This window comes from Choristoneura fumiferana, chromosome 14, assembly GCF_025370935.1.
Source record: "Choristoneura fumiferana chromosome 14, NRCan_CFum_1, whole genome shotgun sequence".
Classification (NCBI taxonomy): domain Eukaryota; kingdom Metazoa; phylum Arthropoda; class Insecta; order Lepidoptera; family Tortricidae; genus Choristoneura; species Choristoneura fumiferana.
This window is the reverse complement of record NC_133485.1, coordinates 5,933,488-5,949,555: the sequence shown is the minus strand read 5'-3', so window position 1 is coordinate 5,949,555 and position 16,068 is coordinate 5,933,488. Positions and strand designations below refer to the sequence as shown.

Genomic DNA, 16,068 nt, shown 5'->3' with positions numbered 1-16,068 from the left:
AGAAAGCTGTAATTTTATACGGATATACATGTAAACTACGCCGACAAAATGGTACAATAATAGTACATTGTCTTAAGGGCGGTAAATAAGGAATTACGAACGAGAGTCTATTAGAAGTAAGAAGAAAAAAGAAGTTAATGAGTCGATGTTCGTAATTCTAGTACCGCCCGTGCGACATACAATGTTTTTCATCACATTTGCGAGTAAAATTGTATATTTGTAAAATAAATAGTAATATTTTATCAAAAATTGCCGATACCGCTGATTGCGCTCTTGGCAATCATGCTGCGGATTGCCAAGAGCGCAATCAGCGGTATCGGCAGCGCGCGCACGGAGCAGCAGCACACCATGCAGTAACAAACTCATTTACCGACCTTGGGCTTCATGACATGAAAATTAGTAGGTACGCGCAACGACTCATTTACCGACCACGGGTTTCATGACAAGCACATTAAGGTAGAGGGTTGTATTTGGGGGGTTGCAAACAAGGTAGCCTGCATGTTACGACACTGTTTACGAGCAAGTGTGATGAAAAAAATAAAATCAAATTTTTTTGGGGTACCTCCCATAGACGTAAAGTGGGGGTGTTTTTTTTTTCTCATCCAACCCTATAGTGTGGGGTATCGTATCTACGGAAATACATGTCCGTGGCACAGAATAACTAATAGTACTTCCGTGGCAAATATTGTGACATGTTCGAAGCCGGAAGTGGGTCAAATTTCAAGATTAGTAGCAAACAGACGTACGACGAAATAAAAAAGCCTAGGTATGCAAAAAAGTCACATGATGAGAAAATTGTTTTAAAACAGTTGATAACAGAGAACAAGCAAAACAAAATAAAAGGGAATCACAAAGGAAACACTCATTTGTATTTGAAATCAACATTATATACTTTATTATATAATTAGGTATCCGTCCCTTCCTTTACTTCGATTACCACTAAATATATTTGGCAATATAAAAAATAAGGAATACGTTAGACTCGAGATTTTCAATCATGCTACCTAATATAGATCTAGGGTTTTATATACATTTAATTTTATACAATTTCTAATACGAAATACCATTTAATCATAATAAAAACGAATGACTATAAAAATATACATGGATATAACGAAATCTGAATCTTATATCTAAACGAACCAGGCGCTGACCCTTCGAAACAAGAAGAAAGCTTAATAAATCATAATGCCGTAAACATTTACTACCTGTAGTTGGACACAGGGCTATATTCATAACGGCCCGATCACGAACACCCGCGACGGCGGCCCAGCGAGCTAATTCTTCGCTCATTGCTCGCTCAACGCGTTTACAGCGCTTCAGTTTATTGGCAACACACGCAATGTATTATATTACACCAACGCTCGTCGCACCGCCGGCCGTACTTTTGTAATCGTGGACGGGTTTGTTTGAAACCATCTAGCCTAAGATGCCACCCTAAGATCCTGCACTTCTCTATCCTTTGATTCAAAAGTTATTTAAATAAAAGGTTACATACATGCGTTGGCTAGTCAAACTAGTCAAACCTTGCCGGAAGTACTTTTTCATGTATATTTCTATTTTTTTTTAAATCGCGCTCATTTGCTTACTAAAGTAAAATAAGGTTGATAAGAATCGAAAACAATTGTGAAAAATAAGGTTGTCACGTTTGCAGCGTGCAAATTTTGAAACCACGACTTATTCGCAAAGAAACAAATATACGAATGTCTTAAGTTAAATACAAGCAAATAACTATCCATGAAAGAAGATCTTTCGGCAACATTTTGTTCGACATCAACACCGCGCTGTGTCACCTCATGTGGTTACGTAACATTGTCATATTATTATTATAATCAAATAACAGAGGTGCAGGCAGAATTTTATGGTGAGATCTTAACCTTATCGAGCCATTGTGTACTAACGTACTAAAGGCGACGTCATGGATTTCTAAGCGTTTTCCTCTTTACAGTTACTAGCGCACTACTTTTACAGTTTTAGAATTAGAACAGAATTTGGTTAGCATTGGTAAACCAATATTTCAAAATTAGTCTTTGTGAACTAGTCGAAAGCAAAGTTTTGTTAAATTAAATATTTCTATTCAATTCGTAGAAAAAATAAAATAATCTTATTTCAAATAACTTCAAAATGAAAAAGAGTGCCATAACTTAAAACTTAGAAATATATATCTAGTACATAAGCACATAGTAAATCAATTAACAAAAACTTAACATTTACGAATAATAAAAGCTGTAGTCCGCCACCAATCTCGTAATATGACAAAAGCTTCGAATAATATAATTTCTATAAAAAACGTATCATGATTAAAACGCTTACTTGCTGCAAGCTAAACCTTTGACATTTTTGAGCTAAATTCTTTTGACAGTTTATTTGCAAGGCTTTTTCTAGTATTTACCTTGGGAATAACGCTTTTAACAAAGATAATCTGAACTACCTTTTTTCAGATTTAAGTTAGCTTGATATGATAACTAAACGAAATTTAGATATATTCGATTTATATGTATGGAGAACGTAAACAAACGGCCATGGTAAAATTGTGTTGTTTATGAATTGATTAAACACGCGAACTTTAGGAATTAAATGTTTAGCATAACGCTTCAGATCATCAACTGTAAACTGAATGTAATTCGAAAACTATAATATTAAACTAAAATATTAAACATCTGAATAGACTGAATTCATCTCATCACCTATTGAGGTTTAGGATAAATATAATTAATGCTCGAAGAGCTAGTGTGAATCAACGATGAATAAAATAATAGCTAAAACATTTGCTTATTTTGGCCACAATTTTTCAGTAGACTTTTTACTATTTTAACCTCGCATTTTTACCACATCAAATTAATTTTAATCAATTTAATTCGTCAAAGTGTCGAGTTTTACAATTTGACGCAAAGAGCACATTGTACAAGGGCATAAATATCTATACAGCCATAGCGTCAAATATATATTGGACCTTATGAGTAGTAGCATAAAGGTTATAGACATTTTTGACGTCTCATTGTCAGTAACGTACAGTCGCCATCAGATATTTCGGAGCGGCCAAGGTGATCAAAAATATCGGCACATCCACACTATTATTATGTGTTAAAGTTTCATGTTTCGATATTTTAGATCACCTTGGCCGCTCCGAAGTATCTGATGACCACTGTACATATATTTACGCCCTTGAATACAACTCGGGCTGTTTACGGGTTAATAGAAAATCATACATATGTATAAGGTGCAAATATGAAGAGGACGCTAATAATTCGAGGTATCCACGTAACACTAAATTGCTCTTTAGAAGCAGCGCAGCTCCTATATCTAAAATCTTAGTCAGACTGCGTAGCGAGATGTCCGCCTGAAGTGACAAAAAGCTCATGATAATCAAGTGTAATGTCGCACATAAGTTGCGAAAAAATTAGAAGATCGGGATTGAACCCATGACTCTTTGCTTGAGAGGTCATTAAGTCAAATTACAGTGTATTCCATACATAGCAGGTACACTTAAACTGTCTAGTCAATCAATCAATTTTTAGAAAAAATATAGCTCCATCGATACTATCGATGATTCCGCCAATGTCGAGGTTGAAAAAGACACTATCGGTTGGCCGTTGTACGGAAACTGTCTAGTTCGTCCAGAGTTAGTTAGTCTTTCGGGATTCGCAACTGTCATTTGATTGCGATCGCGAGCGACAGAAACGTTAGGCAATACGGCCTCTGGTCTTATCACGGAACGATGGATTATAAGCTTTCATCTTTGTGCAATCCTGTTATAAATAAGTGTCGGCGTCGGCATGAATGTCTGGAGGGACGATCGCACGTTGTTAGTGGTGTGTGTCGGTGTGATGGGGTGATAAATAAAAATGACCAAGTGCGGGTAGTTCGAAATATGAGTTCCGGTACTATTTGTAATCAAGTGCGGGTAGTTCGAGAACTAGCGCTGCTATGCAGACTTGACACCCCACTCTTCAGTCTACACGTGACCACGGCCACCGCAATGTTGTCGAAACGTCGAGGTATATATAACTCGTGATAAGTCCTATTTCTGGTATTTTGACTATGAGTGAAAATTACGAAAGTTTAAAACGTGGCGTCATATTACAGAAACGTGTGACATTTGGTCACTCCAAGCGTACGCTGCGCCGCGGCCGCAGCGTGGCAAAGCCAAGGATCACTAACGCCTTTACATCTTAGTCTACACAGATTTACATTATTTTGGAAATGTGTTTCAGTACATAAGTAAAAAAAAGTAAAGCACTTACTTATTGGATCTTAACCCCTTATAGAGCAAGACTTTTTTTTCGCGCTAATATTTTTCAGAATCTATCCAACAAGTCATAAATAAGGTTTTGGATAGATTTGCATGCGAACACTATTAATTTTGAGTCTTATGGATCGTACGACCCATTTTGGCTCGTTCCCTATAAAGGGTTAAACTTTTCTTAGCACAGTGGAATCCATTACGCTATTCCAAATATACATTTTATACAGGATGAAATGTAATCAATGGATAACAAAGTGTTCTTAAGAATTACGAAAACAAGACATCATTATCACCACGATATCGGACTATATACGTCCCAGTACAGGGCACAGGCTTCCTCTCAGGATGAGAGGACTAGACTAACAAAAAAACAAGACGAACGTTTCTAACATCTTCATTATAATTTATGTATGCACCAAGAAAATAACAAAGTTGAAATTGTTAAAATACACATTGATGCCTTTCAGTACTAGTTCGGGTTATCCATTACTTAGCTACTATCCTGTATATGTTAAAACTATGTTGTTCTTGATTGCTAACTGTAAAGATTTTTAATAAATATGCTACATAACTTCATTTTTAAGGTAAACTCTTTATTATTTCTGATTTCAGGACATTTGCCTCACAGAAGCAAAATAATAATGGTGCTTCAAAATTCAAATACTAAACGGGAATGAACATTTCATTAATTATGATTATTCAGTAACAGTTACATTTTTTGTATTATTAAATACAATCGCGACAGAGATCGATAGATGTCGCGAAACTAAATACAATACAAAAATGTTCTTCAATGTTCTTTCTAGCGACATCTAGCGACTTTATTTAAATCGAGAATTTATCACGTGTGTGTGCAGATAATATACTTGTGGTTCTTTTCCCGCACGTAGTGTTCACTCGAGCGTGAAAGAGACGAAGAGCAGGTTCACGACTTGAATCACGCGTTGCTTACAGTGCGGAAGAAGATGAAAAACAAACGTCTGTGCAATATTCATGCTAGTTTCATTTTAACCAAATGTACGTCGCGCGACAAACGACTGTTTTGGGTAAGTACCCTATGTTAAAAAGTGATCGAAACTAGTAACAAAAGCCGTTAAATCACGAGTAGTTTGTTCCGTGCCGACTTTGCCGCGCGAGGCGAAGTGTTAATGCAACAATTGTACATATCAACTGTTTTAAATGAAATAAGACACTTCCAAGATTTTATACATCCAAAGAAATTAAATTTCAACAAGGCCTAAACTCAAGATTTATGAGTTAATACTGAAAATCTCATATATAATCTCTGTTAACAGAAATAAGCTAACAATGCGTTTTTCATCTTCCCGCTTCCTTAAAAACGAGCCCTTCGGTCACAGTCTTAACATTTAAACGTAAAGGAAAACGTAGTTTATACAGTCGGCGCTAAGGTTCATTGTGGCGTGTTCGGGCCGGAGCGAAGCCGCCATTCCCCCACTCATTTGATCGCGCGAGCCTCTGGCAGGAAAGCGTCCCAGTAACGAATTGCCTGAAACATACAAATATAAATATATAGGCAAGTGGCTACGTAGTAGCTCGTTGAACCAGCACACGCCGTATTGTCTAACACACTGACGTTTGCGATTGCATTCATCTTCTCTTTCTACCCTGATCATATTATTATAACGTGTGACTAAAAGAAGAGTAAAAACAGTTGTGATTTTAAGTGTTAGACAATAAGGCTTCATGTCATATAGTACGAAGATCAGGTAGCCGTAGGGGCCAAAACGTTTTCGAATGGAGACCGCGGATCGGCAAGCACAGCGTAGGATGTCCACCAACGAGATGGACAGATGACATGGGTAAAGCCGTGGGTTCACAGTGGAAGCCGGCCGCTACCAACCGAAGCAACTGGAGGTCTATGGGGAAGGCCTATGTCCAGCCGTGGACGTCCTAAGGTTCAAAATTAAAATCGGTTAAAGCGCTTCACGCTTTTTTAACTCATTTATTAAACAGACGTCGGCACATTCGCTTGGCTTTAAAAAATTCCACCATTGAAACAGATGGAATCCGCGCAAGAAAATGGGAACCTATTCTGCGAGCCCTTCCTTCTAACGAGATTTATTTATCAATAAAAAAATACGGCATTACATTAAAAAACCACTGCGCCGACCAATTCAGTTAAACAAAAAACACAAAATGGGCATACAATATCTCAAAGTTTGTCAATTGTGTTTTGTTTCTTTTCTTTTGTACAATAAAAAGTTTACATACATACAATAAAATAAAAAGTTATTTTTGCTTCCCTCAAGCGACGCAAGACACCCTCTGGCCAGAAGTGGAAGTGCAGGAACATCTAGTGCTTAGCTGGCACTTGGAGTCTAAAGGTGTTGATAAACTCGAGATGACCATTCACTTGTATATATATATATATGAAACACCGAACAGAGTCAAGCATAGAGCCGAACATTGCTACGAATATTTACACGATCATAGTAAATGCTCGTCAAAGTTTTTCTTATTCACGATGACGTAAATAATGAAAATAGCGCGGCAAAAGCTCCAATGCAAATTTACCGTTGTTTTGCTTGAATGCTCGCTAGAACATTCGCTAGAACGCTCCTGTTTATTTTGTGAGCTTTTACCAGTCGTGTAATATTTGCTAGAATGCTCATTACAAGTGAATGCTCAAGTACAGTCAAGGAAGCTGTATCACGTACCAGGGTGGAACCTTTTCACAACCAATTTCCCTATGATTTCTTTGGCAAATGCATGGAATTTCAACACAACATTAGTAGCAGAAACGTTCCAGCCTGGTAAGTGATTCAGTTTCCTTGACTGTACATATATTATCCGCATCCTTAATCTTTGGTATGCCGTACTTGAATACCAAAAAGAAAGTAGAAGAAATTTGGATTCTAATTAGGAAATTCTCAGGTACACATTGGGGGTGCCCGTGACGGATCCGAAGAAAATTGGGTTCTAATTAGGAAATTCTCAGGTACACATTGAGGGTGCCCGTGACGGATCCGAAGAAAATTGGGTTCTAATTAGGAAATTCTCAGGTACACATTGGGGGTGCCCGTGACGGATCCGAAGAAAATTGGGTTCTAATTAGGAAATTCTTAGGTACACATTACATGAGGGGGGAGGGATATGGGTACGGATCCAGAATACGGCAAAACAAAGTTTAAAGAGCGAAGAGATAACAGGTAATATCATCATCATCTTACCTGCGCCTGGTGTTTCATGTGTTCGTCGAGATAGCGCAGCAGAGTGGCGCGCAGTTCGGTGAGGCGCGCCTCGTCCCAGCGCTCCAGTTCTTTCTTGATCACGCGCGATATGCCGTCGAACTCCTGCTGCCCTCGCTCCACTTTCGATTCCCACTGCGGACAAGTCAAAATCAAAATCATCATAACCTATACCGTGTTTTTAGGGTTCCGGAGCCAAAATGGCAAAAACGGAACCCTTATAGTTTCGCCATGTCTGTCTGTCTGTCCGTCTGTCCGCGGCTTTGCTCAGGGACTATCAATGCTAGAAAGCTGTAATTTTGCACGGATATATATGTAAACTATGCCGATAAAATGGTACAAATTAAAAAAAATTTTTAGGGTACCTCCCATAGACGTAAAGTGGGGGTGATTTTTTTTTCTCATCCAAGCAAGTGTGGGATATCGTTGGATAGGTCTTTTAACCATTAGGGGTTTGCTACGACGATTTTTCGAAATATGTTTGCGAAATATTCAACTTTAAACTGCAAATTTTCATTAAAATCGAGCGTCCCCCCCTCTAAAATCTAAATCGGTGGGTGGAAAAATTTGAAAAAATTCAGGATGGTAGTAAGTATATCAAACTTTCAAGGAAAACTATAACGGTTAAGGTTGCTTGAGAATTATTAGTAGTTTAAGAGTAAATATCAGCCTAAGGTATAAAATATACCTAAACTATGGAAGATTCCGTATAAAATACGAGTCTTAGAAAAATATTACTTAATTTTTTCGTAATGGCTACGGAACCCTATTTTGGGCGTGTCCGACACGCTCTTGGCCGTTTTGTTTTTATTTCAGTTAACTTCGACAGATGCGTCAAATTGTTTTTTTTTGTACCGGGTGGGACCATATCATCATCAATTTCGCTATGGTTTCTTTGGCAAATGTATGGAGTGTCAATGTGACATCAGTAGCAAAAAGATTCCATCCTAAGCTGATACGCGAGTCAGCTTCTCTGACTGTACATATTTGAAAGATATATTTATCTTGTGTATCGTATCCTGCGACGTCTTACTCTCAAATATCTCTCAGACTCTGTTAGAATAGAAACTTTAACCTTTTGAACGGTTTCATAATGAAGTTATCAGTCACAAGCCAAGCACTGTTTCGTTATCGAAAATGACGAATCGGCAAGTATTGAGCAAAATATAAAAAAAAAACTATTCGAAATAGATTTTATTAACTATCGAAGTACTAAGATTGGCTTTTGGAGTCTTTTTGTATTTTTTATTTCAACTCCAAATTTTGTTACTTTTACGGTCATCCCGTAAAATCCATATCGAAAATACAAACTGAAACATAGATGCACAGAACCGAAGAAAGAAGATAGAGAAGAAAAGAAAAGATAGATGCACCACCACTGGACCTACCAACTGTCCAGTGGTGGTGTAGAGGTATAGCACGCAGCACGGAATGCTGAGGATCTGGGTTCGATTCCCAGAGCTGGTCTCTTTTTCTGGTTTTTCTGTGCATCTATGTTTCAGTTTGTATTTTCGATATCGAAATACATCTTAGCCCTGACACCTTTAGGTGTTCTTAGCTTCCAAAGGGTTTAAAGAATGACTTCAACCCCCCTCTCCGCGAGATAAGCACATGTAATGATTTTTAGGATTAATCAGTCGTGTACCAACCTCTATAATCTCGTTGGAGGCCTGTTCGATCTTTTCGGGGCGGTTTGCGAGTTCAGCCTTTGCCTTGTTCTCGCGCCGCTTCGTTAGCTGCATCTGTGCGTGTTGCCAGTTCTGGAACACCTGTCAACAGAGTACCGGAACAATGATGACTACTTGAGATTATAGGTTTTTAATTATATGTAATACTTAGTGCGCTCAGGAATTTCATGAACTAATTCCATTATCTCTTGTCTTATCTCATCTTGAAAAAAAAAAGAGTTTTAGAAATAATACTGTTTTTTTCATTGTTTTTATTCACCTCAAAAAAAAGGCATTTTTTTTACAGCACTAACCTTCACTCGTTCATGAAAAACGTCTTTGATGGCCTGGATGAGTCCTAGGTAGTCTTTGATGTGCTCGGTGAGCACATAGAAATCCGTGTTGGATTGCTCCACCCGTAGCTGCTCTATCTGTTAGAAATAATGTAAATGTTTAAGAAAGATTTCCTAGTGCCCTCGCGATATTGGACCGTCTGTATGATTTCGACCTAATCGAAACGGGTCTAACGTGGTGAGTCTGAAAAGACCGCCCAGTTGTGAGCAGGAAAATTAATTAAAAGTGTAAGGAAGCTGTTCTGAAGGTCGAATTCGATCAAAGACGAAGTTATTTGTCGACATTTCCTAGTTAGTGTCAGTTAGGTGCTAATAATAGTAATTTATTGAATCAGGCGTTACTTTGCGGAGGTTCATATCAATGAACTGAAACAATTACTTTGCTTACCCGCGACCTTATGATAGCTACATTTATGCAAGAAATGTGTGTTCATGCAGTTCCTCCACCTCCACACTGTAAAAACACACAAATTACACAAACCCATCCATCACCACCAACACACTTCACTGACACGTTTCGAACTCAGCCAGAGCTCATGTTCAGAGCAACACAACTGTTCACCGTATGCTTCCAGAAGTGGAAGTGTACAGTTTCGAACTCAGCCAGCTTTTCCCTAAAGGCGGAGGTCGGTAGGGATTTCCAATTCGAGAGCTTTATACGTGTTACCAGCTATCGTAGTTCGTCTATGCGATACCAGATGGCGCTACTGTAGCTTCATGTAACACTAGCGACATCTATAGTGGAAGTATGGTCTACCTTCTCATGCAGGTCGGCGAGATGGCTGAGCGCGCGCGACAGCGGCGCGCGCGTGTCGGCGCCGGAGAGCGCGGCGGCGGCGCGCGCGGCGTCGTGCGCACGCGCGGCCAACTCGCGCCGCTCGCCCGCCAGCGCTTCGCACGACACGCATAAACGGCGCAGGCACGCTTCTAAACCTTCTATCCGCGCCGCTCGCTCTTCAAACCACTACAACAAAAAAATTACACATTAATCGCATTTCACTTCAAAGACATTTCAAGTTTTTCAAGTATTTTTATTTCATCAACAATTCATTTCGTCGAACAGTCAATACAAGTAATTTCAAGTCGAATATTTTCATATGAAAGCCGTGGTGGTCGAGTGGTTTGATCTATGGCCTCTCAAGCAGAGGATCATGAGTTCTAACCCCGGCTCGCACCTGAGTTTTTCGAAATTCATGTGCGAAATTACATTTGAAATTTGCCACGAGCTTTACTGTGAAAGAAAAACATCATGAGGAAACCTGCAGAAAACAGCGAAGCAATTCAATGGTGTGTGTGAAGTTCTCAATCCGCACTAGGTTCGCGTGGGAACTACAGCCCTCTCAATCTGAGAGGAGGCCTGTGCCTAGCAGTGGGACGATGATTGATGATAATTTTCATATATTCGATGTGTTTTTCGTTTCATAATTTATTATTTCGTACTTTTTAAAATCAGTTTTTCTTACAATTTACAAGTAAGAAAAATTGTAATGAATGATAGATAAAATGAAATTACGCGAAACGAATATACGCGTTCTATACTTATACCAGTTCAGATGACGTAATTTACGCGTGATTGCTTGGTTAGAAAGCTCTCTTCTCTCTTCTCTCTCTTCTTCAGCCCATAGCCCATTAGAAAGCTCAGTGGTTTTTAAATGATACAAAACAGAACCACCTTTTCTTATGATACAGTTGCATTTCTCTAAGAGATTCGTGTTGCAGGCCAAAGTCATTAAGTCCTACGCTATGAAAGTGATAAAATTATACTCACAGGGTCAGACTCGTCCATTCTGTAGGTGATTTTGTTGACGGTCTCGCCAACCTTGTTGAACAGACGCAGCATTCCGGCGCCGCTCAGCGCGGAGGTGCTCGTCGCCTTTGGCAGCTCCGTGTCTGATGAGAAACTCACGAGTTAGTAAGAATACAGGTAAAGAATGTTCTAGAAGAGGGGTCTTTTGTCTTTTCTGTATGCAGTACTATCAGATATTATGCTATGCAATTATTTATTATATTATAGTGAATGTTGTTTATATGGAAGTAGTTAAATAATCCCGACCCGCTACCGTCTTATGTCTGTTTTACGATGGCCCTATAACTCACCAGACTCGAGGAACTGGCGGAAATCAGGGTCGATGCATAGCACGGGATGCTGCGCCACGCGGTTGAGGAAGCGCTCCAGGGCTGCGCGGCGGCGCTCCACGAACTGCGACTGGACGCTGGCGGAGGCCGAGCTGCCGTTGGCGCTCTCCGTTGACGGGGTCGACGTCATCTTAAGTTTTGTTGTGCCTGCAAAAAGATCAGAGCTGGTATAGATAGTGCCACGAGAGTTAAAGTGAATGATTACACACACAGCTACAAAAATAACTGATTGCACAAAAGGAGAATGAATGAAATGAATGAGTAAAAGTCAAAATCCTGCTGTCATTACACGACATAAATATTCTGTGTGCGTGACTTCAACTCTGGTGGCACTACCTATACACATTGGGCATTTAAACTTGAAACGCGTTGATAGAGGTGGCGGAGCGGTGCGGCGCGGCGCGGAGGGATACCGGTTGTAATATTCGAGATATCATGAAGTCCGCAGGTGCACTTAAGCCTCGAAAAAAAAAACATGAAAAGTCCGCATAGAGTATCGCGCCACGCTTATTTTCCGGGCGAGAGAATTAATACACCAGTGCAATTAAATCATTAGGTATTTTTTCCCAGACAACCACACAATAAAACAGATTGCAAACACTATGCGTACAGATAGAATAGAATAACACAACCAAAATTAGAATTTTATTTTGTAACTAAATTATCAATATTAAACTCAGGATTTATGCACAATATTTATAACCATAATCTTCCAATTTATTCTCCTAGCAATAACAGTTGTGTCCACATCCAAAGTTATATCAAAACTAGCCGTAACCCGCGACTCCGTCCGCGTAGAATTCGGTTTTTTACTATCCCGCTGCAGGTATGAAATTTTCCAGGATAAAAACTATCCTTTCTCCATCCCGGGACTCAAACTATCTGTTTACCGAATTTCATCTAAACCGGTGCAGCGGTTTAGACGTGATGAAGTAACAAACAAACAAACAGACTTACAAACTTTCGCATTTATTATATTAGTGGGTTAAAAGTGCAAATTCGCGTAATAACATTGGGTTAGGTAATTCCGCCTGTCTGATTGATTTGGTAATTTCCAAATTATACTCTAAATTCTTTGAATCAACACAAATAACACATTGTTTAGTTCAAATATGCGGTATTTACATATATTGTTGTGGTGGATTTGCACTATCCCCAAATGATGATAACTTTCTGTAAATGTCTCCTTAATTCCTTACCAACAATGCTTTTTTCCGGTGCAGGTGGTATGATCCTTCCTGATCGCAAATATTTCTCTATCAACTTCTCATAAAGCCCAAGGAAGTCGCTAAAGCGTCTTAACACAGAGAAATCATGTTTGCTGAAAATTGGCATATTGGTTTTAGTCAGTACTCTGTATGCCACATAGGAGCTCATGCCTTCTCCGATTTTCTGTGGCTCAGTGACTGTTATTATAATATTGTTGGCCCTCTCTGTCGCAATCTGTAATCAACAATTGGACATAATTGTTATTGGAAACAGCTATTGCAGTGTCATGACTCATCCAAACATGATTTATCATTTGTAGTAAAGTCATAGCATTGATAATGAGTATGACTAGTGTTATCTGCAAGCAGCAAACAAAAGTTAATAACGATATTTGGAAAAGGTGTAGCAACACTTTTTAATTTTTTAAGAAGTGTAGGTAATTTAAATAATCAATCAATTTTTTGAAAAAATATAGCTCCATCGGAACTATTGATGATTCCGCCAATGTTGAGGTTGAAAAAGACACTATCGGTTGGCCGTTGTACTAATTTAAATATTCTCTACACAAAAGTGACCTATTCAAAATTATGAAAATGACAAATCAATTTTCAAACGGTAATTTATTGCAACTTATTATCGCTGTTTATTTATTTACATAACTGTAGATAAACATCAATACCATTTCATTGTCTGTTAGAAATGTTATTCCACAAACAAATATTAGAATAAAATACAAGATAGATACTATTAAAGTATGTTGAGACCTAAGTGGAAATCAAAACATTGGATCATCACTGGTAGTTAACCATACAAAACAATTCACTGGAAAAACTTTCTTCATGGTACAGTCGAGTTTTAGTATATTTCAGCAATAATTTGATTAAAATATGTGAACAAACAATATCTTTTTTTAACCGTCTAGAAGTATATTCAGATATTTTTGATCAAGTTTTTGCTCATGCTAAATAGGCACACAAAGTCATCAAGTTGCGGAATACAACCCACTACTACCTATGCCTGTACCTAAGAACTCAACTGTACAAACATTTCCCGTACAACTGCAGGATTAAATGTGTGTCTTACAACAGACTGTTTCATTATATTTTTAATTAGCTGTGTTAAATACCCCACTGTTTGAACTTAACCCTAACCCTAACCTTGAGTCTTAACTTATTAAAAAAAATAAACATTTTAGAACCTATTAAATTAAGGATTTTGACTATTCATACCTCTTCCATAATGGGGCTTCCAATAGGGCCTGAGTTCACCGGACCATCATTGATAGAGATCTTGTCCAAGCTTTCTCGGGTCCCATTAACCTCCGGGTCCAGACTGACTTCCTTCAATACAAAACAAATTGTCAAGATTGCAATATAATGTCAATTTGTTGAAATAATAATTGAACTTTGTATGTTATTTATTGGGAACTGGTGTATTCCTTTTTATTCAGCAGTTGTTTTGATACTATTGGAAATAACTGGCATTTTTCTCAGCAGCAGCTTTCATTCTTGCATTTATCATTCTAAAGTATAAAACATCCATCATGAAACAGATTAACTATTTCTTTAAAAATATACTTTTATAATGGCTCCAACTCAAAGAAAGAGATAATATTACAAATAACAGGATATTTTTATTACATTTCCTGTTTCAATTGACAAGGAAATTGTTGGTTATTGTTATAGCAAGTAGTAAGTAGTAGTGTTGTAGTAAATAGTTAGAAGTTTCATTGTATAGTATTACATTATTATTTGTACACTGGAGTTAAGATATATAAATATGGGTTTTATGAATGAATATCCCAGTTTTGTGATTTCTGCAAACTATTTCTACATAATTTAAACTTTGTGCTACTCATAGAGATCCCTAATGTAATTGTAAAGAATAAAATAAACATTACCAACTCAGATTATTTTATAGCAATTCAATTTAACAGACAAAACTATGTAATGATAATAAGACTGATTGATACCAAGAGAGTAATGACATTATCTTGGAGGTGTTATCAGTCACAGAAAAATAACTGTTTATTCATTAGTTCATTACATATTATAATCTTTGCATATAGCTTATATGTCAAAACTGGTATATAGACTATGATGGTAGTCTTAATTCATTGAAATCTGAGCTCTCTGAGATAATGGATCAAACTTTCAAGTTTTTAAGAAAAAATAATAGCAATGCAAAATGAGATAAAACTTGTTTGATGGGTTGCATACAAACAAAAAAGACTAACTATGTTCAAGGTGACTATTAAACTGAAAGTGTTAATTAAGTATTCAGCAGAGTTGTAATAATGGCCAATTAGATACATTTCAATTCAGAGATGTAATTGTTTTTAAAGCAACATATTGGGAGTCTGTTACGGGTTAACAGGGGGCGTCAACGGTGGAGCCGGCCTGGCGAGACATGGTCGGGTTTGGGGCGGAGAGGGCGCTTACAACAAAACAAACAGGATTCTAGTGAGATACCTGGACCGCTGATGCAAAAAGATCCTCGTCATCACGACTATCGTTGTTAATGTCGACGGTGCTGAAAGGCGGCGTATCGGGCTCCTCTGACATTGTACGCGGCGAAACACAATTAAATAATTCACAATTTAATTACAACAGCAGCGTTATCTATCACAAACAGCAGCAATTCTCTTCAATTCCACCGCATCGAGCTGAAATGAAAAGAAAGATAACTGTTTTTCTCTTTTTCTATTGGCATGTCGCGGTAGCGTGTTCGAGACCATATTTATACTGCTATAACACGCTATTTTATTAACATTACCAAGTGGCAGCATACGGAAACGTCTAAGCAATTGTCAAATTGTTTGAAAAAAAAGGCAATATTTGCCGACCTGTCATTTCTGTCAAATCAAGTGTCAGCAGGGCTACGAAATATGAAACTCGAAGTTCGTATCGTACCGTCCCTCTCGCTCTCGTATTAAATAGTATAAGTGTCAGAGGGATCGCACGACACGACTCGTACGACGATTCGTAGTATCGTAGTAGCCCTGCTGAATCTTGCTATTTTATACCTATCACTACTCACTCACTAACAAACAAACAATACAAAATATAATAAATTTTAAGTAAGTTGTGTTGTCTCACAAGGTACAAGCAAAGAATATCTTTCAATATTTAGATTTAATTTAATTTCATTGTGCTATGTTTACATTTACAACTTCAGGCTGGACAAAATACGCATAACGCGATATAGATCAACTTACGTGTCCTAAATATTTACTTCATGTTTATGTG

The 16,068-nt window shown here is 38.0% G+C and overlaps 2 protein-coding genes across 2 annotated transcripts in view; both read right to left on the bottom strand.

Annotated features, from left to right (window-relative positions):
• LOC141434868 (alpha-N-acetylgalactosaminidase-like) overlaps nt 1–16,068 on the bottom strand; it is a 544,783-nt gene that overhangs the window by 150,087 nt on the left and 378,628 nt on the right. The window lies entirely within an intron of this gene.
• Snx1 (sorting nexin 1) lies at nt 4,819–15,533 on the bottom strand. Its single transcript, XM_074097284.1, has 10 exons — nt 15,292–15,533; nt 14,050–14,160; nt 12,811–13,054; nt 11,573–11,758; nt 11,244–11,365; nt 10,233–10,439; nt 9,437–9,553; nt 9,105–9,224; nt 7,438–7,590; nt 4,819–5,753 (listed from the first exon to the last, which is right to left on the bottom strand). The coding sequence occupies exons 1-10, from the start codon at nt 15,382–15,384 to the stop codon at nt 5,703–5,705; spliced, it is 1,404 nt and encodes a 467-aa protein (XP_073953385.1). The 5' UTR covers nt 15,385–15,533; the 3' UTR covers nt 4,819–5,702.

Bases quoted from the DNA above. Each gene is read 5' to 3' on its own strand.
- Snx1 (XM_074097284.1), bottom strand. From the start codon at position 15,384: ATGTCAGAGGAGCCCGATACGCCGCCTTTCAGCACCGTCGACATTAAC. The intron at 10,440-11,243 runs GTGAGTATAATT...TTTTTGTTGTAG, and splicing joins GAATGGACGAGTCTGACCCT to TGGTTTGAAGAGCGAGCGGC. The intron at 5,754-7,437 runs GTAAGATGATGA...TGTATGTTTCAG, and splicing joins ACATGAAACACCAGGCGCAG to GCAATTCGTTACTGGGACGC.